General features: G+C 56.3%; 9 protein-coding genes across 9 annotated transcripts; 6 read left to right on the top strand and 3 right to left on the bottom strand.

Annotated features, from left to right (window-relative positions):
• Positions 1–85: 85 nt before the first annotated feature.
• Positions 86–2,327, top strand: BKA78DRAFT_354533 (WD40-repeat-containing domain protein; the record flags this gene model as incomplete). The annotated part of the gene is made up of 2 exons (XM_066891744.1): positions 86–770; positions 820–2,327. 2 exons carry the CDS (start codon positions 86–88, stop codon positions 2,325–2,327), a joined length of 2,193 nt encoding a protein of 730 aa, XP_066742892.1.
• A 1,404-nt stretch (positions 2,328–3,731) lies between these two features.
• Positions 3,732–4,213, top strand: BKA78DRAFT_354532 (uncharacterized protein; the record flags this gene model as incomplete). The annotated part of the gene is made up of 2 exons (XM_066891743.1): positions 3,732–3,917; positions 3,998–4,213. 2 exons carry the CDS (start codon positions 3,732–3,734, stop codon positions 4,211–4,213), a joined length of 402 nt encoding a protein of 133 aa, XP_066742891.1.
• Positions 4,214–5,647: 1,434 nt separating this feature from the next.
• BKA78DRAFT_232372 (DHHC palmitoyltransferase-domain-containing protein) lies at positions 5,648–7,403 on the top strand (the record flags this gene model as incomplete). The annotated part of the gene is made up of 3 exons (XM_066883792.1): positions 5,648–5,846; positions 5,923–7,016; positions 7,092–7,403. Coding segments are annotated over 3 exons (1,605 nt in total), but the record flags the coding sequence as incomplete, so codon positions are not given.
• A 1,179-nt stretch (positions 7,404–8,582) lies between these two features.
• Positions 8,583–12,364, bottom strand: BKA78DRAFT_319395 (DNA ligase). The gene is made up of 3 exons (XM_066888854.1): positions 12,097–12,364; positions 9,890–11,982; positions 8,583–9,836 (listed from the first exon to the last, which is right to left on the bottom strand). Exons 1-3 carry the CDS (start codon positions 12,192–12,194, stop codon positions 8,902–8,904), a joined length of 3,126 nt encoding a protein of 1,041 aa, XP_066742889.1. The 5' UTR covers positions 12,195–12,364; the 3' UTR covers positions 8,583–8,901.
• Positions 12,365–12,514: 150 nt separating this feature from the next.
• On the top strand, positions 12,515–14,706 carry BKA78DRAFT_319394 (uncharacterized protein). The gene has a single exon (XM_066888853.1). It carries the CDS (start codon positions 12,609–12,611, stop codon positions 14,547–14,549), a length of 1,941 nt encoding a protein of 646 aa, XP_066742888.1. The 5' UTR covers positions 12,515–12,608; the 3' UTR covers positions 14,550–14,706.
• A 695-nt stretch (positions 14,707–15,401) lies between these two features.
• BKA78DRAFT_319393 (RTA1 like protein-domain-containing protein) lies at positions 15,402–16,697 on the bottom strand. Its single transcript, XM_066888852.1, has 2 exons — positions 16,222–16,697; positions 15,402–16,152 (listed from the first exon to the last, which is right to left on the bottom strand). Exons 1-2 carry the CDS (start codon positions 16,373–16,375, stop codon positions 15,473–15,475), a joined length of 834 nt encoding a protein of 277 aa, XP_066742887.1. The 5' UTR covers positions 16,376–16,697; the 3' UTR covers positions 15,402–15,472.
• Positions 16,698–19,952: 3,255 nt separating this feature from the next.
• Positions 19,953–20,629, top strand: BKA78DRAFT_254036 (carbohydrate esterase family 5 protein; the record flags this gene model as incomplete). Its single annotated transcript, XM_066884865.1, has 2 exons — positions 19,953–20,287; positions 20,380–20,629. The coding sequence occupies 2 exons, from the start codon at positions 19,953–19,955 to the stop codon at positions 20,627–20,629; spliced, it is 585 nt and encodes a 194-aa protein (XP_066742886.1).
• Positions 20,630–20,994: 365 nt separating this feature from the next.
• BKA78DRAFT_297345 (uncharacterized protein) lies at positions 20,995–21,702 on the top strand (the record flags this gene model as incomplete). The annotated part of the gene is made up of 1 exon (XM_066886758.1): positions 20,995–21,702. One exon carries the CDS (start codon positions 20,995–20,997, stop codon positions 21,700–21,702), a length of 708 nt encoding a protein of 235 aa, XP_066742885.1.
• A 248-nt stretch (positions 21,703–21,950) lies between these two features.
• On the bottom strand, positions 21,951–23,002 carry BKA78DRAFT_169491 (uncharacterized protein). The gene is made up of 2 exons (XM_066883211.1): positions 22,086–23,002; positions 21,951–22,024 (listed from the first exon to the last, which is right to left on the bottom strand). Exon 1 carries the CDS (start codon positions 22,884–22,886, stop codon positions 22,260–22,262), a length of 627 nt encoding a protein of 208 aa, XP_066742884.1. The 5' UTR covers positions 22,887–23,002; the 3' UTR covers positions 21,951–22,024; positions 22,086–22,259.
• Between the last annotated feature and the right edge of the window lie 99 nt (positions 23,003–23,101).

The raw sequence follows: 23,101 nt of genomic DNA, 5'->3' as shown, positions 1-23,101 counted from the left end.
TTCTCCTTGCATTTCCTGAAGATAGCACACGAGGACACGAGTTGCCATTATGGATTTGCCTTCATCGCCGCCGCGCTCCACCACCATGCCCTACGAGGACCTCCCCTCGTCTTCGCAGACCTTTGCCTCTTCGCCGCCGCCCTCGTCGCCTTTGCAGAGACCTGCCTCGAGAAAACCAAAGAAGCCGCCGCCAATCACCCCCAAACGATTCAACAAATTTTTCACTCCCCGCACCACAAGAACTTCCACTTCCCACTCCTCTTCGTCCGGTCGCCAGCTGCGTGACATTACCCGCAATGCCGTCAATCGCAAGAAACCCACTCCCAGAAGGACCGTCGTCTTTTCCGACAGCCATGTTCTTACCCAGGAAAACCATTCCACCCCACAACACAAGAAGCGGAAGCTCCTTCCATCCCCCGAGAGCTCGCCCATCCAACCTTCCCCATCCAAGCGCTCGAGGGAACATGCCTCGGTCAACTTTGACCTCCCCGACCACAACGACGTAGCCTCTGATGCCGAAACCACCATTCTTGAAGAAGAGGAAGAGGAAATGGAAGAATCTTATCCACTCCCTATACGGAGAGCTCCAATCGCTGGACGAGCCGGCCGAATTCTGTCCCGTTCCTTTGGTGGTAGTCGAGCCATTGGACGAGGCAGAGTGTACGACCACTGTGGAGTGTGGCAGGATCAAACAGCCAACTTTTGCAGCCGACCAGAAGACACCCATTCATTCAGAAACGACATTCCTTTTTGCACAGCCAGCTGCAACAGTAAGTACTCCGTTTCGACACATTCCATCCTAGCTAACATCAATCAAAGCAAACTCAATGGTTGCAATTGGCGACGAAGACGGAACCATAGTATTACTAGAGTCTGCAAAAGACAGTAATCCACCATTCTCACAACACCACGTCAAGTTCCGTCCCCACAGCAATGCCGTCATGGACATAACATTCTCGTCCGATGACTTTTTACTGGCCACTGCTTCCGGAGACCAGACGGCTCGTGTCATCGACGCCCGGACCCAGCGGACGACCTATGTCTTAGGGGGCTCCGTCGGCCACCAGTCCTCGGTCAAGCAAATCTGCTTCCAACCCGAAAATGACAATGTACTTGCCACTTCTAGTCGGGACGGCTCCGTGCGACTGTGGGATCTTCGCTGTGCCGGGTCCCAAGAAGTCCTTGAATTCGAGCCGGGCCCGGTGACAGTTGACCCATCAGCATCCTGGGACTTCTCCGTCACATATGTCCCGACATACAATGTCATAAAAAGCGCACACAAGTCCAACTCCACGCCCGCCCACAATCTAAGCTCCCGCGACAATGACGCCTACTCCCGACGCGGCGACATTTCCATCACCGCCCTCTCCTTTCTGAACCTCCCCTCTCGCTCACATCTCCTCGTCACCGCCTCCGAAGCCTCGACCGCCGTCAAACTGTGGGACATTCGTGGTCGCTACAACCGCCGCGCCATTCCCATCTCGACGACTCGCCAGCCCGAATCCCACTCCAAGCACCGCCAATTTGGCATCAACTCCATCTCGCTGTCGGGCGCCGGCGACCGCATCTACGCACTCAGCCGCGACAACACCGTCTACGCCTACTCGACCAGCCACCTGGTGCTGGGCCACGCGCCCGAGCTGGGCGAGCACACCAGCGAGCGGCGCCGCAGCGGTGCCGTCGACAAGACAGGCCTCGGGCCCCTGTACGGCTTCCGCCATCCGCGCCTTCACGTCACGAGCTTCTGGGTCAAGACGGCGTTGCGTCGCGCGCACGACGACAGAGTCGAGTGCCTGGCGGTGGGTTCGAGCGACGGCTGTCCGGTCGTGTTTCCGACGGACGAGACGGCCCTAAAGCAGCGCGTCGATGCCGCCACCGCCAACGCGGAGGCGCCGCGGTCCTCGCAGTACTTTGCGCCCTTGGTGCGGCGCCCGCCGTCACTGCTGTCCCACTCACTGGTCAACCGCACGGCAGCATCATGGTCTAGCGAGTCCTCGTCGAGCAGCATCAACGACAACACGACGACCTGGTCGCCGCCCTCGTCGCCCCTGACGCCGCGCATGGCCGACTCGGTGCCCATCTTCAGCCACCACGGCACGCCGCTGGTGCGCGGCCACCAGAAGGAAGTCACCAGCCTGACGTGGACGGCCGAGGGCAACCTGCTCAGCGTCGGCGACGACTACACGGCGCGCGTGTGGCGCGAGGACGCGGCCGCGGCGAGGCGGTTGAGACGGTGTGGCGAGGGCGAAGGCAAGCGCTGGGGCTGTGGCTGGGCTGATGTGCCGGCTGCCTACGATGATGACGACGATGACGATGACGAGGAGTGATCGGGTGCGGGTGCAAGGGAAGCGGTGGGTGCGTGCGTGTGGTGTTGATGACTCCCTGGGCGCGGCGGCGCGGCGCATATGGGGGTATGGTTTTGGCGCAGGCAGAGGCAGCATTGGTCGGTCGTGTAGGTCTGTCGAGCGCTTCGTGTTCTTAGTTTGTATACCCGCAGTCATTTATACGCAACGCCCATGATACCTCCTCGTACGTGGGCCTGGCCCCCTTAATGACTTTACTTTATCCCTTGCTCTCTCTCTCCTTCTTGCAGTAGTGATGGTGATGATGCTAGCCACGGCAGCATCTCCGATTCTCCATGCCTGGTTGGCTTGGGCATTAAAGTGGTGAGGTAGGTTTGGTCAGATCGGTCACGGTGGAATAGAAAGGGAAGAAAGGCAGTGCGTAGCATGTATTATCTATATCTATACACCCTATAGTGGTGCAGTATACTACCTACTCGCCATCCTATCATCTGTTATTTCATCCTTCTCTCCTTGGATCTCAACATTCACAACATGCTAGGTACGTGTAAGTAGGTAGTAGCCGAGTTAGGCAATTACTACTACCCAAGTCTCCTTTTCCAGATTAGAAAGACGGAGATGACATTTGTTGCATTTTCATCCTACCCTTCTCTCTTAAATCTAATTAACTTTATTGGCCATAAAACCCAATGGCTAGCTAAGCCAGGAATTGGGGGCAGCGTAGCAGCAGTTATTGTAAAGTGTTGGAAGTGGTGCTGTGCCAGCCGCGCCGGGGGAAAGTGTTTGAAAAGTTGTGGAGTTAGGTGATTACTGACAAGCGAATGGCGTGAATGCAATGACTGCAGCCTTGAACTGATGTTTGGAGGATAGGATGTGAGAATGGAGATTTTTTAGGTAGAGATGATCACCCCATGTAGATAGTTGGGTGCGTACATAGCATAGCGGAGAAGGGAAGCAAATATTGTTCAAGAACTTTTATCGGTGGTTGTTCTGCTGGTTCCGCAGATTGGCCTAAGTATCCACTACTGCAATCGCATGCACGCACCTCGTCAGCAGAAAGATGTTGAGCTGAGGCGACTTGTAGGTGGTGGTGCCATTTGTGTGTACATGGATGCCTGCATGCGGTTTCTTCAAAGAGAATGACAAACGTCAAGAGTAATCAATATGATTGTGAGAAGTGAGTAAGAGATGGAGATAATACTAGGCTGGTTTTTTGCTTTGTAGATAATCAGTCGAAATAGAAGCATGGAGCGCCTGCAACGGCGTGGCCCGGATGCAGTGTGTTGATACGCGCGTCCTCTGAGCAAGTTCGACGGCTTGTCTTCAACGTGGCGAGGACTGATAGCGACGGATTTCTGTTACCCCTTTCGGTCGACGCAGACAATATCAGGGGTGGAACAATACGAAGCGAGGAACAATATCAACACCATGCCAAGACTCAAAACGTCCTTGGAGCCTTTTAACGCCACCGACATCTTCTATCCGGGTGACAACGGACGCGCTGCTCGGAACTTTCCAACCTCTTTGTTTCCGACCTCGACGATTGCCATCATGGACATGGCCATTCCAAACTCTTGCGCTCATCCTCATCGCACGCCGATGCTGGCTATAAAAGTCGGGCGAGTCTCGCCAACCAGGCAGATTTTCTTCTCCATCCCACAACATTCAACTCACATTCCACTTCTTCTTTCCAGTCTTCCGACTCCAATCCAATCGCTAAAATGTCTGCCGGCTGCACCGTCCAAGCTCCCGTCGACCGCTCTGCCGGTTGCACCGTCCAGGGCCCCGTCGACCGCTCCGCCGGTTGCACCGTCCAGGCCCCCGTTGACCGCTCTGCCGGCTGCACCGTCCAGAAGAACGAGCCCGTCGAGGAGCCCCTTGACGCCTCTGCTGGCTGCACCGTCATGTAAATTACCCTTTTACATGGCACCTTGCAGTGGTAGTGTTGGTCGGCCTGGCGTAGGCCCGCGGCGCTCGTCTGTCGGTTCCTCTTCTCTTTCTCGCGCTGCTGTCGTCGTCCGCGACGCTCGCTCCACGGCTCCCTTGGGTTGCGATTCGGATGGCTGTCTTCCCGTCATTTGGGCAGACACGCCTTCCGGCGGCCCGGTGTCTGTGACGAATCCGCCTTGTCCCTGGACTTGACGGGCTCGGAGCGTTGCACTTCTCTTCACCCCCTTTCCCCTTCGACAGCATCGGAGGAACCGACAACCATAATTCTCAACCTGCGCGGAAGCACACTGAAAAGACAACCAAACCACAACCAAAAGACTTGGAAAAATTGACGAAACTCGACCGGGGGGCGCTTCTGGCCGGTCGAGCCGTTCCTCTTGTTGATACTGGGATCGAAATCAAAAAAGGAAAAAACGACACAAAAAACTGTCACCCCCAGGCGCCACCTTTTACCTTTCTTGGATAAAAGAATTTCTTCACTACAGGAGATGCCGCTGTGATTCTCGAGCGCGGATTCGAAAGAGTCTGCGCTTTTTTTTTCGGTTGATTGGGAGGGTTCTCGAATGCTACATTTCTGCCGTCGGCGCGGTATTGCCTCACGCGTCGGCGGCGGAGTTTCCTGCTCGGAGATAGTCCATCTAATGGGATCCTGTCCTAAAAACTTTGCTTTGCCAGTGATCTTGATTTGTGAGGTTGATGATGCGGTCGAGGAAAGGCGGTGTGCCATTTGCATTGTGTTTATGATTGTTGTCGTGAACTTTGTCCATTGAGGTGTTGAGGTGTCATCTCAATCAGAAATGGCAAAAACGTGAGCGCCTTGAGAATATGTCATCAACATCATGTCTAGCATTGGCAGATGGACGAGTGTTGAGAAGAAGAAAAGAGTGAATGGTGACGCCCCTGCGCGCTCGAGCTGTGGATCTCCGGGAGCCGGAACGTCACGTTGATGGCTGGGGTCGGCGCCACGCACGCTTCACTAGCAGCTGTGCCACCCACCCATCTGGACCAACGCCAGCCAGTCCAGCACTCCCGCGACAAACTGTTTCGCAAGGCCCTTTTTTTCCTCCTACGCCATATCCATATCCATAGACTGCCTACTTGCCTGAACACCTCAACTCCTCCACGGCCGTCCTCCTCGCCGGATCCTCGCTCCTTCGACAGAGGTTGCCTGTGATGTTGTCGCGATAGTTCGCCGCCCTCGTCCGCAGCACTCGCCGCAGCACCTCCGCAACCACCGCCCACGCCCTCCTATAAACTGAAAATACCTACCTCCTCTATACCTACCTACCCAGGACCTCCCGCTACAGCTCTGCGTCTGCGCCTCGCAGCAGCTCCTCCTCCGCTACGGCGGCATCTTCTTCCCTCCTCCGTATTTCTCCTCCGGCCACCACGCCATGGCCTCGTTCGAATCTCCGTCGCCTCCGTCCTCGCCCTCGTACGCAATGCCCCGCCGCAACTGGGCACGGAAATGCGAACGCTATTGCTGCCGCATATTTGCATACTTTCCGCTGTCAATAGTCTACGGTCTGACGACATGGGCCGTTTGGGTGACTTGGAGGATTGGGGTGCATAGCCCAGAAACCCCGTCCCATTGTAAGGATATCCAAAAATTCAGAACGAGGGACAGCGGGGACTACTTTTGGCTTACGTCTTTTTCTTCGGATTGTAGATTATTGGACTTCGCTGTTGGCTTGGCTGCTCTACGCCATGCTTAACTGGAGCTACACGACGGCCGTCTTCACGGACCCTGGATCCCCAATTGACGGGCCCAAAGGCGGCGGCGGCGGATACAGCTCGCTGCCGACGACCGAGCAGCAGGCCACGCCGCACACGTCGTTTACGGTCAAGGCAAACGGCGAGTTGCGGTATTGTAAAAAGTGCCAGACAAAGAAGCCGGACCGCGCCCACCATTGCTCGACCTGCAAGCGGTGCGTACTCAAGATGGACCACCATTGTCCGTGGTTGGCCGCTTGCGTGGGCATGCGCAACTACAAGCCATTTTTATTGTTCCTCGTCTACCTCTCATTGTTCTGCTGGGCCTGCTTCGCCAACTCGGGCGGCTGGTGCTGGAACCAGTTCACAAACGACGACTATATGGACAGCTTCCTGCCCATCAATTACATTATCCTTGCAGTCATTGCTGGCATCGTCGGCCTGGTCATTACCGGATTTACCGCCTGGCACATCCACCTGGCGACGCGCAACTTGACCACGATTGAGTCGTTGGAGAAGACACGATATCTCTCACCTCTGCGCAAGTCTTTTCAGCACTTTACGGCCTCATCCCAGCGCAACTACGTCGACGACCCGCACTCGCGGCCCTCCATCGGCGACCAGCTGCTCGAAATCCACGCCAACGCGCTCCCGGGCGTGACGCGCCCCGAAGAAGGCGAGGACCAGCGGGCCGTCTCGCCAGCCCAGCAGTCGCTCCACCGCAACTGGGTGTCTCTGGAGGCCGCGCGCGAACGCGACCGCTACAACGACTACCTGGACGAGCTCGACAGCGAGAAGCTGCCCAACGCCTTCGACCTGGGCTGGCGCCGCAACCTGACGCACGTCCTCGGCCCCGTGCCCTACCTCTGGGCGCTGCCCATCTGCAACACGACCGGCGACGGCTGGTACTGGGAGGCCAGCCCGGCCTGGATCGACGCGCGCAAGCGCATCGCCGACGAACGCTACGCGCAGATGCAGCGCCAAAAGGCGCGCGAGCGCGCCGCTGGCTGGGGCATGGAGAGCCCCCCTGGCAGCCCCGGCGCCCCTGGCGTGCCCCCTTCGCCCCCTGTCATCACGCGCACCCACCTCACCGCCAACGCGCACGCCGCCGACCCGCTGAACCAGAACCACAGCCCAGGCTCATCGTCGCCGCCCCATCCGAGCACCGCATGGCACAATCGGCCGCTGGCCGCTGCGGGCCGCAACACGCGCTTCCTGACGACGAGCAGCGGCGTGGCGGCCGTGCCGCGCGAAGGCCGCCGATCCCCCAACAAGGCGGATCAGATTCTCGGCCGCGCACCAGGGCTGTACAGCGATGGCGGCGGCGACGAAGGCGGCGCGGGGGTGCAGATGCAGGAGATGCGTCGGCGCCGCTACGACGACGTGTATGGCGACCTGGATGACGACGAGGAGGAGTACGAGGAGTATGACGACGAGCATGAAGTAAAGGAGGGCCCTCCATTGGCGGCTCCTCCTGCGGGGGGTGTCACTGGCAACGGCGGCGCTCCTGCTTCTGCATCTATCCAAACCCAAACCAGCAACTGGAACGACGTCCCCGACGACATGGTGGCGCGGCGGCCAGCAACAACAACATCATCAGCAAAACAAAAGTCTCAACAACCGTGGCGCGGACCGCGAGCACGCAGAAAAGAGGCCGACGACGAGTGGGATGACTGGGGGCCGTCGTAGGTCGTAGGTCGTGGGTCGTAGCCGCGCCATCCATGGTGGCTAGGGGCGCAAGCAGGAGCGTAGATTTTTGGTCGATTTGGTACGAGGAGAGAATTTGTTGGATACCTGGGTTGGGTTGTTTGTTTGATTGATGCAGGCGTGGTGCGTGCTGCATGCTGCGCAAGGAGAGGAGTTGGACGATCGAATCGCTTCGACATGGAAGTCGGTGGAGAGAGAGAAGGAGAGAGAGGGGGGCATGAGGGGAAAGGAGAGAGCAGGTACTGCGGCGTGCGGTCTCCCAAGCCTTGTCTTTCCCTCCCTCTTTCCCGTTTGACCCACCTCAAACATACCACCAGGAACTTGGACCATGATGGGTAGCAGCCGTTCCTTCTCTTTGCTTCATCGGTCCACCTCCCTCCCCTCTCTCCCCTCACTCCACCTCTACATCCATCAATTCCATCACCAGCAAAGCCAAGGCGTCCATTGGATCACCCGGCGGCGCTCAATCTTGTATTGTACATCGGGCTTCCATGCAAAAGAGAGAGAAAAGAAGGAAAGAGCGGATATGCCATGTAGCTAGCTAGCGATGTAGCGATGATGATGCGATGCGATGATGCGATCAGTTTGTGTACAACTGATTGTTTTTGATAATTGACATGTTTGCATTAACCACCTGCGAGCTCGTGTTGTGTGTGTGTTGCCTGTGTTGCCCATGCATGTAGTCATCCAATCTTCCTGTTCCATGGTCTTGAGACTTGGAATTTACGAAAATGGATGACGGTTGGGTGAGGCTAGGTATCTCGCGCGCCCGCTCTCACGCTCGGTTGTGTTGTCCTCTTCCGTTGCATGGTCGTACAATTAACAATACATGCGGACGTAGGTAAGAAGTTACGGAGAGAAAAGGGAGAAAAGAGGAAGAGAGATGGAGAGATAAAAGAAGAAGAAGAAGTATTTGGTTGCTAGAATTAGTCATGGACGATTGCATTTGCTCTAGTCCACTTAGTCTACATAGGATAAGGAGGAAGCTCTAGCTACGATTCCAAGAGAAAAGCCGAGAAAGTTGTGCTTTGTACGTACTTTACATTACATACACAATGTGTGCTGCACTGTGTAGCATTACTATCTACTATAGCAGATGCTTGATTGCCTACTTTTGTATCCGCCCAGCTTGGTAGCTCCTCCCTACTCATCTCACGATGGAACCTCAAGCAGAGCGGTCGCCCAACCAACACGCTCACTCGACTCGCTCGACTTGACCCTGCCTGCCTCACAGCACACCAAACCTCTCCTCATCCAATCGCGTCTGTTCCTTCCAGCTCGCCTCGATCCACTCGACCGAGACGACGCGCGGCACGCGCTGGCTCTGAGCCGTGGTCATAGACGCGGCGATACGGCTGCGGAGCAGTTGTGCGCGTGCGCTGCGTCGCTCGTTCTCTGCTGCTCCCACCGCTCCCACCGCTCCTGCATCTGCCTCCTCGACGTCTGCGCCAACGACGACGTGTGACACAGGCCCGCCGTCGCCGTCGCCATCCATCCGACTGACGACACGGCCGCCGGCAAAGCGAACAATGTTCTCAGCGAGGACGAGACGCGTAGGCGACGGAGCCGATGGGTCGGTATGGTCGAAAAAGACGACGCAGCCGCGGAACATGAAGCCGGGGAGGTCGAGCAACTCGGCGGCGGCGCCTCCCTCCTCGTCTTCGTCACTATGCTCAGCCAGCTGCCGCAAGAAGCGCTCCGTGGCGGCGGGCCCGTCGCGCGCCGAGTGCTGCGCCGGCATGGCGTCGAGCAGGGCGCGGATTTCGGGGACGCCGGAGATGTCGCGGGCGAAGCTGTCGCCGTAGTCGTCGACGGCGGAGGCGAGGACGTCTGGGGCTGTCGAGGCGCAGTTGGGCGCCGCGTGGAGGACGTGGGCAGGCTCGAAGGGGAGGAGGACGGGGGCACGCGGGAGGTCGGCTTGGGCTTGCGCGACGCAGGACAGAAGCCATGAGGGGCGGATGATGGAGTGGGTGTTTTTCTTGCGGAGCCCGGCGACGCTGACGAGGAGTTTATCGGCGATGCAGATGATAGGGGGAGCGTTTGGAGAGGGGGCGTTTGAGGGACGGGCGGTTTGGATAATGGTGCCGCCGTTGGATTTGACGAGGTCTTCCAGTTCGACTTTGGTCTTTTTGGGCTTTTCTGATTCGAGACCGGTCATGATGTCTGCGAGGGACTGTCAGGCAGTTGTTCGGACTCAGCTGAGGATGGGCACTTACAAAATGTCATCCCATCAAACACTTTGGTCTGCGGTCCCGCATACGCAGTAGGTTCTTCTCCATCTTGACCTGCAACGACAATCTTTTTCTTCTTCGTGCGACTTCCCCTCTTGCGCGAATCATCGACTTTGAATGCCTTTTCTGCATGCTCTGTCTCCGCACTAATCTTGAGTTGCATAAACTCCGAGATGGACAGGGCCTGGTCCCATCTCTTGTCCTTGCGCAGTGCCTTGAACCGCGGGAACCGCAGCGTGAGGCCCATCCGAAACTGGTCAGTCCCCGTCACCGAGGCTGCCTTGACCGACACGACGACCGACTCGTCTGGCTTGATCCATACATCCGGCCGCTCGTACTGCTTGTCGCCGCCGCCGAGCTCGATGAATTCGGTCGGCGGCCGCTTTGGGTCCCATTTTTGCCATTTGTCGCCCGTGTAATGGCGAATGTTGGCGTAGTCGTCGGCAGTCATGCCGCCGCCCACTTTGAAGAAAGAGTAGCACTTCATGGGATTGGCGCCTTGGTCGATTTGTGTCTGATCAACGCGCAGCCCGCACATGAAGCTGGACAAGTTGCCGCCCCGATGTCCGGATCCGTAGTACCCGCCGATGATGACGCAGTCGAGGGCTTCGCCAAACTCGGTCATGTACTCGGGCTTGACCTTGATCCAGTCGTCGTTGCGCTCGTTCAGGCGGTATGCTGACCGTGGGTTCTTGAGAACGAGGCCCTCCGAAGCCTCTGCTACGACTTGGCGTAACAGTGGCTCGATTTCGGACGGGCTGCGGGCTTTTTTGTGCGGATGGATCTCTAAACGTCGGTTGATTGATTTGACGCTGGTCTCGAGCACGTTTCTGCGGTCTCGCAGCGTATACTGAGTGATTGCCTGATTGTTGATGTAGAGACAGTCAAACACCTTGAAAAGCGGCCTCGTGGTGGCACCAAATCGATTCTGTTGTTCGGATAGGGCCGCAGTCTTCAATGTTCCAAACGGCGCCATGGCATCCTGTTCCATGTTCCAAGTAATCATTTCCCCATCCAGAACGATGTTGTCGACGCGTTCGTCAAAGGCGTCTTTCAAATATCGAGTCAGAGCACTTTTCTCGTCTTCAAAGCCGCTGCCGTAAAGGTAGGTATAGTCTTTGGCCTTGCGGGACCAAAAGGCGAATCTTTTACCTCCTGGCACGCTTTCGTCCTCCATCATGTGTAGCTGCATGCGCTCGCCGTCCAGCTTCTCCTCGATCCAGAACTCGTCGTCGTTTTCCGTCGGCTTCATTCTCCTCACCATTTGCTCAAATGATCGCATTTGAAAGGCCGCCAGCTGTGGCTGAAAGCATTGCATCAAGTTGATGCCCCTTTCCTCCCCATCCAAGCGAACCGAGGGGTCGTAAAGCTCCCAGCACACTCTGCGAAGACTAGATGAGACATTGAATAGGCTCTCTGCATCCGGATGCCAGTTGTTGAAGAGCGTCTTTTCGGTTGCGCCAACCTTCATCTGGCGGAGAATGATCCGAATAAGCCACATCATCTCTTCGGCATTCATGCGTTGGTAAAATTCGCGAAAGATTGGGAGTTGGTCGTCTTCTTTGGATACTACAGAAAGCTTGTCAAGCTTTGCATTCACCTCGGCAATGGTCATGTCGCCAGGCTTGGTGCGGATAGGCCTCTTCAAAATGACTTCGTAGCACCGTCCAGCAAAATCGCCGGCCATGGCGGCTGTGGCCTTGAGCCCGGGTAGCTTCCAGTTGAGCAGATTGAAACCATCTTCCGAGTCCTTGTTGATTTGAAGGACTCGAACGAGGAGTTTGCCAATGGCCTTTTCTTTCAGTCCATACATGGCCCTATCACGATCCTTCTCGGGCACGATCAATCGGAAAGCTGGATAAATGTCGTTGCCCACTTGGGATCGCCATTTCGAGATGAAGCGGTCGATGATATTAGCCCTGACCTCATGCGGTGCCGGGTTGGAGGGGCCGTATGGTCTTTTCTTGGCTGCAGCACTCCCGGGTTTCTTCTTGTTGTCGTTCAGAGGATTGAAGAGTGTCAAGTAGAGCTCGTGGAATGGCAGAGTCTTGGAATGATTGTGCGGACGATTTGGATATCTGGAGAAGTTCAATGATTGGGACTTGGGTTGAACAAGTCGATCAAAAGCTCAGAGTGATGTGCATTTGAAGATGCGAGGGAAGGTTAGGGCATCCACGCTGTCGCGAACCTACTTTTCATACAGTTCGGCTTCGGATAGAGCACCGTGCCCATACATCATCTCTTCCTCATCCGCAGCAGCCCTGTCCTGCATAATCGCGTCGCCAGCCATGGTGGTATGGATTCGTATTCGGCCAGCCTTGTCGCGTAGTTGGGCGGCTGGAAGAGGAGCGGCTGACTCGGGCCAAATCCAACAAAGAGGATTGTGGTTGCCGGGCAGAGCTACCAGGACATGTCGCGACGAGCTGAGGAGGAGAGAGTCTTGACATTATATTGCGCAGGCCAAGTGTCGCGTCGAAAGAGAGACAGGCAGCCGGCAGGCAGCAGACGTCAACGGCAAGCGAGACGCGCCAACACGTGCGTCGTCTTGACTAAGGTAACCCATCTTTATGCTCACCTCACCCCGAATCCCCGCCGCTCCTGCACCGCCCTCTCCGACTGCTCCGCTCCGCTCCTCTCGACATGCTCCCTTCTCACTCTTATACGAGTAGCCTGCCTTCCACCAGACTTACGTCCCCATGTCTCCATGACGACCGGCCCTCATGCCCGAATGCCTTCAGCGTCCGCAAACCACCCTGATGCGCCCATCCCCCACAACACCCGCAACGCTGCTCTCGTAGGAGCTTCGACCGCCTTTGCAAAACCGCCTGTCAAACCAAAGCCGGCAAACAAGACGTACAGTGGGAACAATGGCGCATTGGCAGCTGCCAGACAGACTGCTACCCCGCAACCCCAGCTCCAGCCGCAGGGGACTGGCAACAGCACCGCTTCACACGCGTCTCGCGCCTCGTTCTCCCTGAAAGCTGGTGCTGCTGCATCTCTGGGCGTACCTGTGGTCTCGGGAGACCGAGCGCGTTCCCCTTCCATCGTTGCGGCAACCCGAGCGGCCGCGTTGCACACTCCTGTTGCGGATGCGTCGGCTGATAAGCCCAAGAGCTGGAACAACACGTCGAACGAGTCGCTGCCCGCCACCGGAAACATTGGTGACCTTCGGTCAAGATTCGATGGATCCAGGGCTAGTTTGTCATCTTTCAGAGTGCCATCTAGATCGCCACCAAAGCAAGCCAGAAACTCCAGGTCTCCCAGTCCCCAAACCATCAGCCAGCCTCAGCAGTCAACGACGTCTTTGGTCGAACGATTTGAACACAGAAATGTGGATACCACGTCGTCATCGAAGCCCCCGGTCCCTCGAAACCCCAAACCTAAACCCAAGCCGATCCTGACTTCGCAAGGCCCGCCTCCCCCGATCAAATCCCCAAAACCTCAGCGGAACTTTACCTCTCCCATTGCATATGCAAGCCTTCAGGATAATGTATCCGCTGATGCATCGCCAATTCCCAGAGCTGCGAGTGCAGGGCAAGCAAGGCCGCCTTCAGCCAAATCAAAGCCGCCTCCAAAGCCCGCACCAAAGCCAGCCAAGTTTTCAGGGGAGCATAGGCGGGCTAGCATTATATCATCTCCACCACAGGTTCCACCAAAGCCAACATCAATAGCTTCACCGCGTGAGCCTTCGGCAGAGGTTGCCTCGGATTCGGACGAGGATGCACAGTACGAATCCGCCCCAGAAAGCAAGGAAGAGATCAAGGCAAAACCTGTTCTTCCTCCACCACGCCGCAGCAATATCACGAAACCTGCGGGGCGCGCACAAAGTCTCGACGGATCCAAAGAGACAGCACCACTCGAGCGGAGACCAACTTTGGTTAGATCTGGGAACGTCACTCCGCTCTCCTCAGCGAACATCAGATTACAGCCCACAAGCTCGACGTACAAGCGAGAGTCTGCCAAAATGCTGGAGCCTCACTTTACTGGAGATTCGCTTGCCAATGCCATTGTCGGTGCTTCCCTGGCTACGTCTAGAACGTCCACTCCCGTGACCGTCCCCCCTCCGCCTGCTCCTCGGCGTCATGGTAAGCATCACCATGTCAAGTCACGTTCTCGCAATCCTAGCCCCCAGAAGCGTCCTGGCCACCTTCTCCACACTCTACGCAAAGAGCCCTCCTCCAGTGATGTCGACAGTGATTCAGGGCGCGACATGAAGCACAAGAAGAAACGCCATTTCCGACCAAAACACCCCAACAAGCACAAGGAGGGGTCGCGAAAGCGATGGCGCGAGAGGGTGACGGAGCGGGAGCGAAAGCGGTACGACGGCGTCTGGGCGGCGAATCGCGGCGAGTTCCTCCCGCGCGAGTACAGCGAGTTTGTGCACGGATACGTCGTCAAGGACATTTGGAGCAGAAGCAGGCTGCCTCCCCACGTGCTGGAGGTCATTTGGGACCTGGTCGACCACTCGTGCGTCGGCATGCTGTCCCGAGAGGAGTTTGTGGTCGGCATGTGGGTCATTGACCAGGCACTCAAGGGCCGCAAGGTCCCCGTCAAGATTCAGGAGAGCGTGTGGGAGAGCGTCAGGGGCCTCGGCGTCAAGGTGCGCAAACTCCGCAGTGGTGGTGGTGGTGGCAGTAGGCGGTGACCGAAGTGTCTCGGCTCTCATTGTCGTCGTCGGCGGCCCATGCCGACATACATGACACTATTGCTACTGCGTAAGCCCATCCAAACGACGAAGCGTCGTTTCTACTCCTTTATAGTCTCTTTGATCACGCAAAATACCCTCGACTGTTTCTACGTCAAAAAGCATCATTGAAAGCGTGCTATGCAGGTGATACGCATCCACCCTGGAATGCCAACGACGCCAAGTCCAGCCACCACAACCCGCCGGCGCCTACCACCAATCCAAGCCGGGTCATAACACCGCCCCTGCCCATTACTAGACGCGTGCGTTGCCTCGGTCTCTCTCCGATTATTCTTCTTTGGGCCCCGCGACCCTGGCGCCTTGCCTAATCCGCCCTCGTTCCCACCTCGGGTAGTCCCGACGACGTTCGAGGTTGAACAACCAAGGGAAGCTGCCCGCCGTCCGTTCCCCGTCCGCCGTCGCTCGTGCCCGCGCCTAGGTGGGATCTTCGCTGAGGTGGACCCTGCGTGCGCGAAAGGACTGCCATGTTCTTATGTCACGCCCTTGCTTGCACCGATACTCGTTGATGGATTGACTGCTGTAATGTTCGATTTCTTGGACTAGACATTGTCGTCACGGCGGAGCTGGTGACGCTGGTGTGAATGGACGAAATTGTCTTATTATGCTGAAACAAGAGCGCAGGATGCGCGCTGCGAGATGCTGATGTAATGGGTAACTCCAAGTGTAGTCCGTACACACAGGGACGGTCGATTGTCCCGTTTACGCTCGATCAAGAACCCTCTACTATGACTCCCAAGAGTTGCGCCGATGCCGCTACAAAGACGGAAAGAAACATGAAAAGGGCGGAAAGGGAAAAAAAAAAAAAAAAAAGAGAAGAAGAACAGGAAAGGAAAAGGAAATGCTTTTCGTTGGGCAAGACACGCTCAATTCCTAAACTCCATCTCCTCCTGCGGCACCTCCTCGAGGCTCTTGTGCGAGATGATGGAGCTGGGGTGGAAGATGTTGAAGACGATGCAGGTGAGGAACATGAGGGTGGCGTCAAAGACGTAGAGGTAGACCTCGTGCTTCTGGAGGGTGCCCTGGGCGCCCTGGATGTACTCGGCCAGACGGTAAATGGACCGCCACAGGATGAGGATGCTGGCAAAGTAGAGGATGTAGAGGTAGCGCTGCCAGGGGACGTTGATGACCTGGGAGCGCGTCGTGGGGTAGGCGTTGATGCGGTAGTGGAAGAGGCCCGAGGCGATGATGAAGAAGCCGAAGAAGAGCACCTGGATGATGAGGCCGACGATGATGACGTGCTCGCCGGTTTTCTGTTCATCCAACGACTTGGCTTTGGCCAGGATGCCGCCGCCGCCCGACTGCGTCAGGAACGACAGCACGTCGCCCAGCACGAAGATCTTGGTGATCCACTTGGCGCGGACGACGCTGTGCGACTCGCCGTTTGTGAGGCGGATGATGCGGCCGAGGATCATGTAGATGGAGGCGGCGAAGAAGGGGGGCCCGAGCAGGATCAGCATCGACTGGATGATGTAGGCGTTGATGGACCAGTCGCCCTTGTCGTCTGTTGCGTTCATGGCGCGCCCGACGTAGCCTACTGCTTCGACTGTGCGGAGGCTATGGTTAGTGGCTGTGGTGCTGGCAAGTGGGACAGATGGGTGGGGGCTAGGCTTACAGATTCCTCCTATCACAAAGGGGATGAAGTACCATGTCTTCTTCATGGTGAGTTGGATGACATGTGCGATGGTGCTGGCGCCGAAGAGCACAATGAAGATGACGGCAGCCGCCAGGCTGGGCTGGTAATTGTAGAGCGTGTATTCAACAGCCATCGTGACGGTTGTGGTTGGTGTTGCGGCTCAAAAACCCGGTGGTTTGGTTATGTCTGGGTAGGAGGACAAAGTCGGAAAGAACGGTCGATAGAAGGTCGGGATGATGCCGTGCAAGCCCGTGGAAGCGACAAATGGAGAAATGACGCTTCAATGCTGCAGTCGACCAAAGGTGTGCGAGTGTGGATGATGCCTGAGAAGCCAGTAGTCCCCTTGAGCGCGAGAATCAAAAACATATGTAGAAAATGTCTGCCTGGAGGAAGCATCAAGGCGCTCCTGGTGGCTGTACATTTTTGACCCTGTGTCCCCACTTGTTTCGTTTATGATTGTCGTTTGCAAACAACCCGTCGTAGGGCGCAGCCGTCGGGGGCGTTTTTTTGGTGGTGAGCACATTTTTCGTTTTCGTATCTGCACGATACGGAAAATCGTGATGCCTAAAACGGTTAAAGCCCCCGCCCCTCTCGCCGCTTCTTTGCCCTGCTTTGACAGCTCTTGGCAACACGAGTACGATAATTACTCGCATCTCAAACTTCACCGACTTTGATTGGTCTGCATTCTGCAGGTTGGCGGACGGGAGGCGGCTCTGCCCGTAAAGTATGGCCAAGCCTCTTCGTGTCCCTGTCGAAAATCCCTGGCCTTGCGCATCTTTGAGGTTTTTCGGGATCGCCTATCTCAGCGGCCAACCGTCGACACGAGAAAAACTTCTCCAACGTCTTGCCTTATTTTCGGTATATTTGGAGGAGTATGCCCTCAAGTCGCCGACATTCGGCACTTCTAGAACTGCCTGCCGACTCAACAGTACACTTCCTCGCCGTATCGGAGGTCTTTGTTGTTTATCCAGACATCGGCAAGCCGAGATGGCGCCAGCACGGCGATCATACCCGCGTGTCCGTGTTCGTTTCCGCTGTCTCGACCAATTTTTCGGATCGCCTTTTTTTGGCCAACAAACATGCGGAGTCGTTGGCTTTCCAGAGCGCCGCATGTTACACGTTACACGTGCTGTCCATCTGTTTATCTGTTATCCTCCGGATCAGAGCACAAAAGAGACCAGCTTCGGCTAGCGGGTAATTTGAATTGGGATAGTCGAGCGGCTTGGCTTGTCCGTTGGGTGAATCCGGAAAAAGAAGTTCGAGGCTTGTACAGAGCAATCATGGTTGCCTGGCTCTCGTCGTACGGATTTTTTCTCCTTGCTACGAGATGGCAAACACTGCATTCCAGCAGATAGAACTGCTCTGAAACGAGCCCTGATTTTCCGGAACGACTTCACCGTATGCTCCTGGGACCGAGACTTTATCTCCGACCGCACCAGTCGGCGAGCACTGATCACAAACACTTCAATCTCGTGAAGAGATTGTAGAGAGTCGGGTGGGCCTTCCCGCACGGGGTAAAGTGTATCTCAGACCTGAGGATGAAGGTCCTCTAGAACCCCATCAAGAGCAGTGTTGCTGACGGGCTGGAGCAGTGAGGAATTGCGATACGTGATGAAAAACAATTTGATCCCCTAGGGCTTGCTGCTGCCAAGTCGTGGCACATGTAAGCGTCGAGAAAGAAATTGGTCAAAAATTCGCGTATTCCAGCTCAAGGACTCCATCTGTCTGAATCACGACTGCAAAAAGCGTTTCTGCGGACTCGACAGTATTGTTGACTCGAAGCTCTGGAGTCCTATGTTCCCATAGGCCTTGTTGCTAAGTAAGGGCACACACAGAAGCGATTGAGGAATAGGAGTCGCTCATACACTGAGTAGTTCGAAGGCAAGATTCCACCTTTCTGAACCAAAACCGCAAAAAGCGACTCTGCGCACACGACAACATGTCGGATCGAAGCCCCGAGGTCGAAATTCTTTCACCATCTACTGTGAAGGCCCGTACTCAGCGAAAGCCTCCTAGTTGCAATGACGTCGACGCCAAAAATAGGAGGTCGCGGCACGCAAATTCTCCGACTACATCATCAACATCGCCGCAGCAGAAGACTAGAGCCACTACCATGTGCCATGAAGACTCTCGATCCAAGTTCGATTACTGAGTCGTTCCCGGAAGCTGAACAGTCCGAACCAGCGCGTTTACTCCAGGCTGACGGGTTCGCGAGGTGCCTTCCATACGGACGTCATTGGGTGCGATGACATGTCCAATCGCCGAAGAAAACGGTTGGGCAAGTACTCTACGTACGACCCAGCTGGCTGACGGACAGCCCAGAGGCCGGCAAGCGCAGGCACACCAAATTTAGGATCATTGCGTCAATCGAAGAACGAAGCGAACCGGGCGTATGCGGTCTTCTGAAAAACGATGATGCAAAAGCTCCCAAAAGGCGATCTTTCGCCCCACCGACGACCGACACCTCGATGCGTCGTACCGATTGCTGCCCTATTGGACATTTCGACAAGCGAGGAATCTAGCATGGGGAGCTCCCGCGCTACGAGTCTTTCCTCGGTTGGCGTGCTCGCGCCAAGGTTTCAAACGTGCCTGAAGTGGCGAAGTGTTGGAGCGGTTTTGATCGAGGGGCTGACTGCAAGAAAGGCCTTTGAGGATTGGCTGTCCGAGGTGCCATCGGAGGCTTGTTGTAGGCGAAGAAAGAGTCTTGGGTGCCATCAAGCCTTGCTTGTCGGCATCCACGTTCAGGGAACACCGACTTGACTGCAGTGGATTCTGGCCCTGTAAAACGCCATCCTTTCTCAGAGATGCTCCCTGTATCTATTTTTCAAGACAGATGGTCATGACTCGGCAACGTTCTCCTCTTTGGAGAGACATCGTCAGCTGGTTCGGTCAAGATGAATTTTGTTCTGGACGACCAATTTTGGCCATGAGGCGAGAAGACTGACCCCCACACCCTAGTGGTACTTTGCCAAAAAGCCATCAGACCCAATCCTATCGGCCTCGCGTACCCGTTGCGGACCGCCTCCATGACGGCACGTGGCGGACAATAGCGGACGTAACCGCACACTTGGAGCCTTGAATGCAGGGCATGACGACCATGCGCCAAATCGAAGTTTCATGCAAGCGCTAGAACGATGCCACTACTCGGAACCCGGGGAGAGCGAGATCGCTGCCTATGGCTTTCAAGATGTTGTGTCGATCTGCGACACGGAGACGCCGACTTCCCGATATGCCAGACTTGAAGCACGATAGTTTGCGACACGAAGAGTTCCATGTGGCCACTGAGCCTCGTAGCTGGTGACTGCCGCATATCGATCAAGTCTTTGCTAGGCTTGGTGCTAGCCTGCATGGATACGCAGAGATACCGTATACCGCCTCGGAGGGCAGAGGCGACTTTTCGCCGACCTTCGTTCGCTTGTGCTTGTTGACGTCTAGACCGATTGCTGCCCCTCCAAGGCAGCATCGTGAGGGAAGTAGCCTCCGGATCCTGGAAATTCCCGAGGCGATGTCACAGTGTTGATATATAGCTGCTCTTGTTCGCATTGACCATTTTTCATCTCCACCATCATCAAACCCAGCAGTATATTCAAGCACATACAGTTCTGAAAATGGTTCTTCTTCTCAAGTCTTCTCTTCTTCTTTCAGCGTGCCTTGGACTGGCCATCGCCGCCGCCGTCCCGCGTTATGACGAATTCGAATGGGAACAGGGAATGATCAACCGGCGGTCGAATGTCGACATAAAAGCCGAACTGGAAACAGACGACAAAGGAGCCATTGGCGGCAAATGCGCTTCCATTATGGTCGTCTTCGCTCGCGGAACGACCGAGGTCGCGCCGCTCGGAACCATCGTGGGACCTCCTCTCGAAGACGCATTAATGGCCATGGCGGGCAAGAAGGATGTCAAGGTCATGGGAGTCGACTACCCGGCGGACGTGGCGGGCTTCTTGGCGGGAGGAGATGCGGGCGGAAGCAACATGATGGCGCAGATGGTCAAAGCAACGGTGAAGAGCTGTCCCAAGTCAAAAGTCGCCATGGTCGGATACAGGTGCGTTTGCCCTTCTTTTCGCCGTTTCTCCTGACAAATCTTTTGTGTTAGTGGAAGCAACCATTCTGAATTCGAACTGACGGTCTCTGTAGCCAAGGAGGGCAACTCGTCCACAATGCAGCCGCTGAACTCGACGCTTCCACTGCCGCTCGCGTCTCTTCTGCCGTCATATTTGGAGACCCAGACTTTCCCAAGCCTATTCCGAAGATTGCTGAAAACAAGCAAAAGGTCTTTTGTGCCAAAGGAGACGCAATTTGCCAAGGGCAGGCCCTGATCCTGCCTCCACACCTGAGTTACGGAAGCGATACTCCGGCGGCCGCTGAATTCATCATGGCCAACTAAGGACGACCAAAAACTCATGTTAGTCTGGGGATGCACTCTTCCAAAACATACGTTGAAGGACTTGACGACTCACGACTTTATCAATAATTTCGCCTGCACCTAATTCACACCACTTCAGCAATGACACAGCGTTTTAGCGTGGCAGCACTGGGCAGCATGAGCAATGAATAGAACATTTTTTGAATAGAGATACGCACCTTTTGTGAGAAGAAAGGGAGGTTGGAGGTTGAAGTACCACGGTTAACAATGATGGCGAGATGAACTCCCTCTCAACCGGTCGCCCTGGATTTGCATCAATGTCTCCTTCCACTCCTGCCCTCTGATCCTCTCCACCTCGACTGTGCGTTCACACCGCTCGGAGGGGCATGGAGACGGGCGTCATGAGCGAACTCCAAGGACCAGAACGGCATGACAGCCTGGATTTGGATTGGCCTCTGCGTCCGCCGCCGCCACCTCCGCCACCACGACAACCACTCCAGCCAAGGCGAGAGTGGCCGCAGTCGCTGCGATCGCACCGATCACAGCGATCCACGAGATCCGCTCCAGACGACTCCCAGTTGCCGCCGCCGCCGTATCGCTTCATCGATGACTCGAATGACCCGGTTCCAACTCCTCAAGTCTATCGGACTTACGAGTCCAGCACCGAAACCTCCACATCGGAAGGCATCTCAGGCCTCTTTGCCAGAAGACGACATGGCTTCAAACCTCCTGGACATCGCTCCTTCAGCGGGCTGCAGCTCGAGATGACGGCCAGACCAATATATCGCTCGCACAAAATTGTCCGAGCCACAATCTTCGTCACTCTCTTGGTGGCCGTTGTTGCTGCTTCACTCACTGCTGCGTTTCTCCCGGGGGAATGGCGCCAAACGATCGGATCTGTGTTGATGCTCCTTACGCACTTTGCCACTGTCGCCGAGCTGGTACTTGTTCGACTGCCAGTATCGAAGTTGGCGATTGCCTCGTACGTGCTCAGCTTCGGCTGCACATGTCTGGGTGCCGTCTTGACATTCCTGCGGTTAGTCAATCCTCGAATGGCTGCTGTGGAGCTTGTGCTGATCATCTCCATCCACTAGTTAAGCGTCGCCGACGACCTCTAAGAAATGAATAGCTGAGTGGAATGGGCGAACGGATGACATGACACGGAAGAAATCGCGAAACACGTTGGAAAGAAGATTAAGGACGGGAAGGACAAGACACGTATCTTTCGAAAGGGTCGAAGCCCATCTTTGCTGTCTCTGGATGTGAATTGACCGCCCCGGCGCCCAAGCAAGAGTCGTTACAAGCATGGAGTTAGTGGACTGCTTTGAGACAAAACCATCGCGCAGGTTAAGACTTTTGGAGTTGTTGGAAGAGCAGAGATTCGGGCATTTACAAGCGCCCGAGAAATATACGAACCTGGCAAGAGTCAGCTCAAAGCCCACAGTATCGCAGCAATTGGTGTCTTGCTTGCACTCACAAGTCCTCCTCCTGCCCCGACCGGACGCAAAATCCAGTGCTAGGTGGGTGATTTTTCCGAAGCCCACACTCCCGAATCCTGTACAACGCCGGCAACCATCCATCCATATACCCATACACACAGACACAGCTTTTTGACAAATTCCCACCCAGAACGGACGGACGGCATGAGCGCTCATTTCTTGCCCTCCTCATTGCCCTTCTCCGCATCCCCGCTCTCCTTCTTACTCCACGGCCACGCCTCATCCAGGTACTTCTTGATCAGATCGCCATAGCCCTCGCCCCTGGCAATGGCCTCCCTCTCCTCTCGGAGGCGCTTCTCCTGCCAGCCCTCCTCCTCGCCGCCCATCCAGACCTTCGTCAGGACGTTGCCGGCGGCGGCGCCCTCCTCCGTCTTCCGCCGCTTCTGCTCCCGCAGCGCCTGCTGCACCACCCGCGCCCGCTCCGTCGGCATGCCGTCCAGATTCGACGCGCTCGCCTCGGCGGCCCGCTTCTGTGCTGCTGCAAACTCCTCCGCTGTCATCGCTACCCGCGTGTCGGCGCCCACCGCGCGCCCCAGGTATTGCAGTCCGGAGGTGCCGCTGCGCCACCGCAGCAGGTGGTCGCCGGAGAGCAGCGCCATGGCGCCCAGCGCGTACGTGTACTTGTCGAGCTTGCGGGGTGGCAGGAGTGCGATGGCGGGGCAGGCGAAGAGGAGCCACCAGGACAGGCGGTTGGCGGTTTTGTTGAAGCCGACGGCTTCCGGGGTGGCGGCGATGGTGGCCGTGGGCGCGGCGCCCGCTTGGTTGTCGGACGACGACATGGTGGACAAGTGGGAGAGTGTTGGAGATGCGCAATAGTGCGACGTCGAGGTGGTGAGTGGCGGAGAAGGTTGGCGGTACGATTGGTGCTCGACGGAAATTTTTCGCGAGGGCGGCGTTTGATGCGGTGGTTGTTGAGCGCAGGTCTTGGTGCCGTTAGTTTCTCTCTGCGACAATTGCTCCCCAGCGAGCTTGTCTGCGATTTACCTCGTCGTGG

Source organism: Phyllosticta capitalensis (assembly GCF_038381095.1).
Source record: "Phyllosticta capitalensis strain CBS 128856 chromosome Unknown BKA78scaffold_7, whole genome shotgun sequence".
NCBI lineage: Eukaryota > Fungi > Ascomycota > Dothideomycetes > Botryosphaeriales > Phyllostictaceae > Phyllosticta > Phyllosticta capitalensis.
Note: the sequence above shows the minus strand (reverse complement) of the source record. Positions and strands in the feature narration are given on the sequence as shown.

Excerpts from the sequence above, each read along its gene's own strand:
- BKA78DRAFT_319395 (XM_066888854.1), bottom strand. The coding sequence starts at position 12,194 with ATGGCTGGCGACGCGATTATGCAGGACAGGGCTGCTGCGGATGAGGAA. Across the intron at positions 11,983-12,096 it reads GAAGCCGAACTGTATGAAAA|ATATCCAAATCGTCCGCACA; the intron begins GTAGGTTCGCGA and ends GAACTTCTCCAG. Across the intron at positions 9,837-9,889 it reads GTTTGATGGGATGACATTTT|ACATCATGACCGGTCTCGAA; the intron begins GTAAGTGCCCAT and ends AGTCCCTCGCAG.
- BKA78DRAFT_319394 (XM_066888853.1), top strand. The coding sequence starts at position 12,609 with ATGACGACCGGCCCTCATGCCCGAATGCCTTCAGCGTCCGCAAACCAC.
- BKA78DRAFT_319393 (XM_066888852.1), bottom strand. The coding sequence starts at position 16,375 with ATGGCTGTTGAATACACGCTCTACAATTACCAGCCCAGCCTGGCGGCT. Across the intron at positions 16,153-16,221 it reads CTTTGTGATAGGAGGAATCT|TCGAAGCAGTAGGCTACGTC; the intron begins GTAAGCCTAGCC and ends GCCTCCGCACAG.
- BKA78DRAFT_169491 (XM_066883211.1), bottom strand. The coding sequence starts at position 22,886 with ATGTCGTCGTCCGACAACCAAGCGGGCGCCGCGCCCACGGCCACCATC.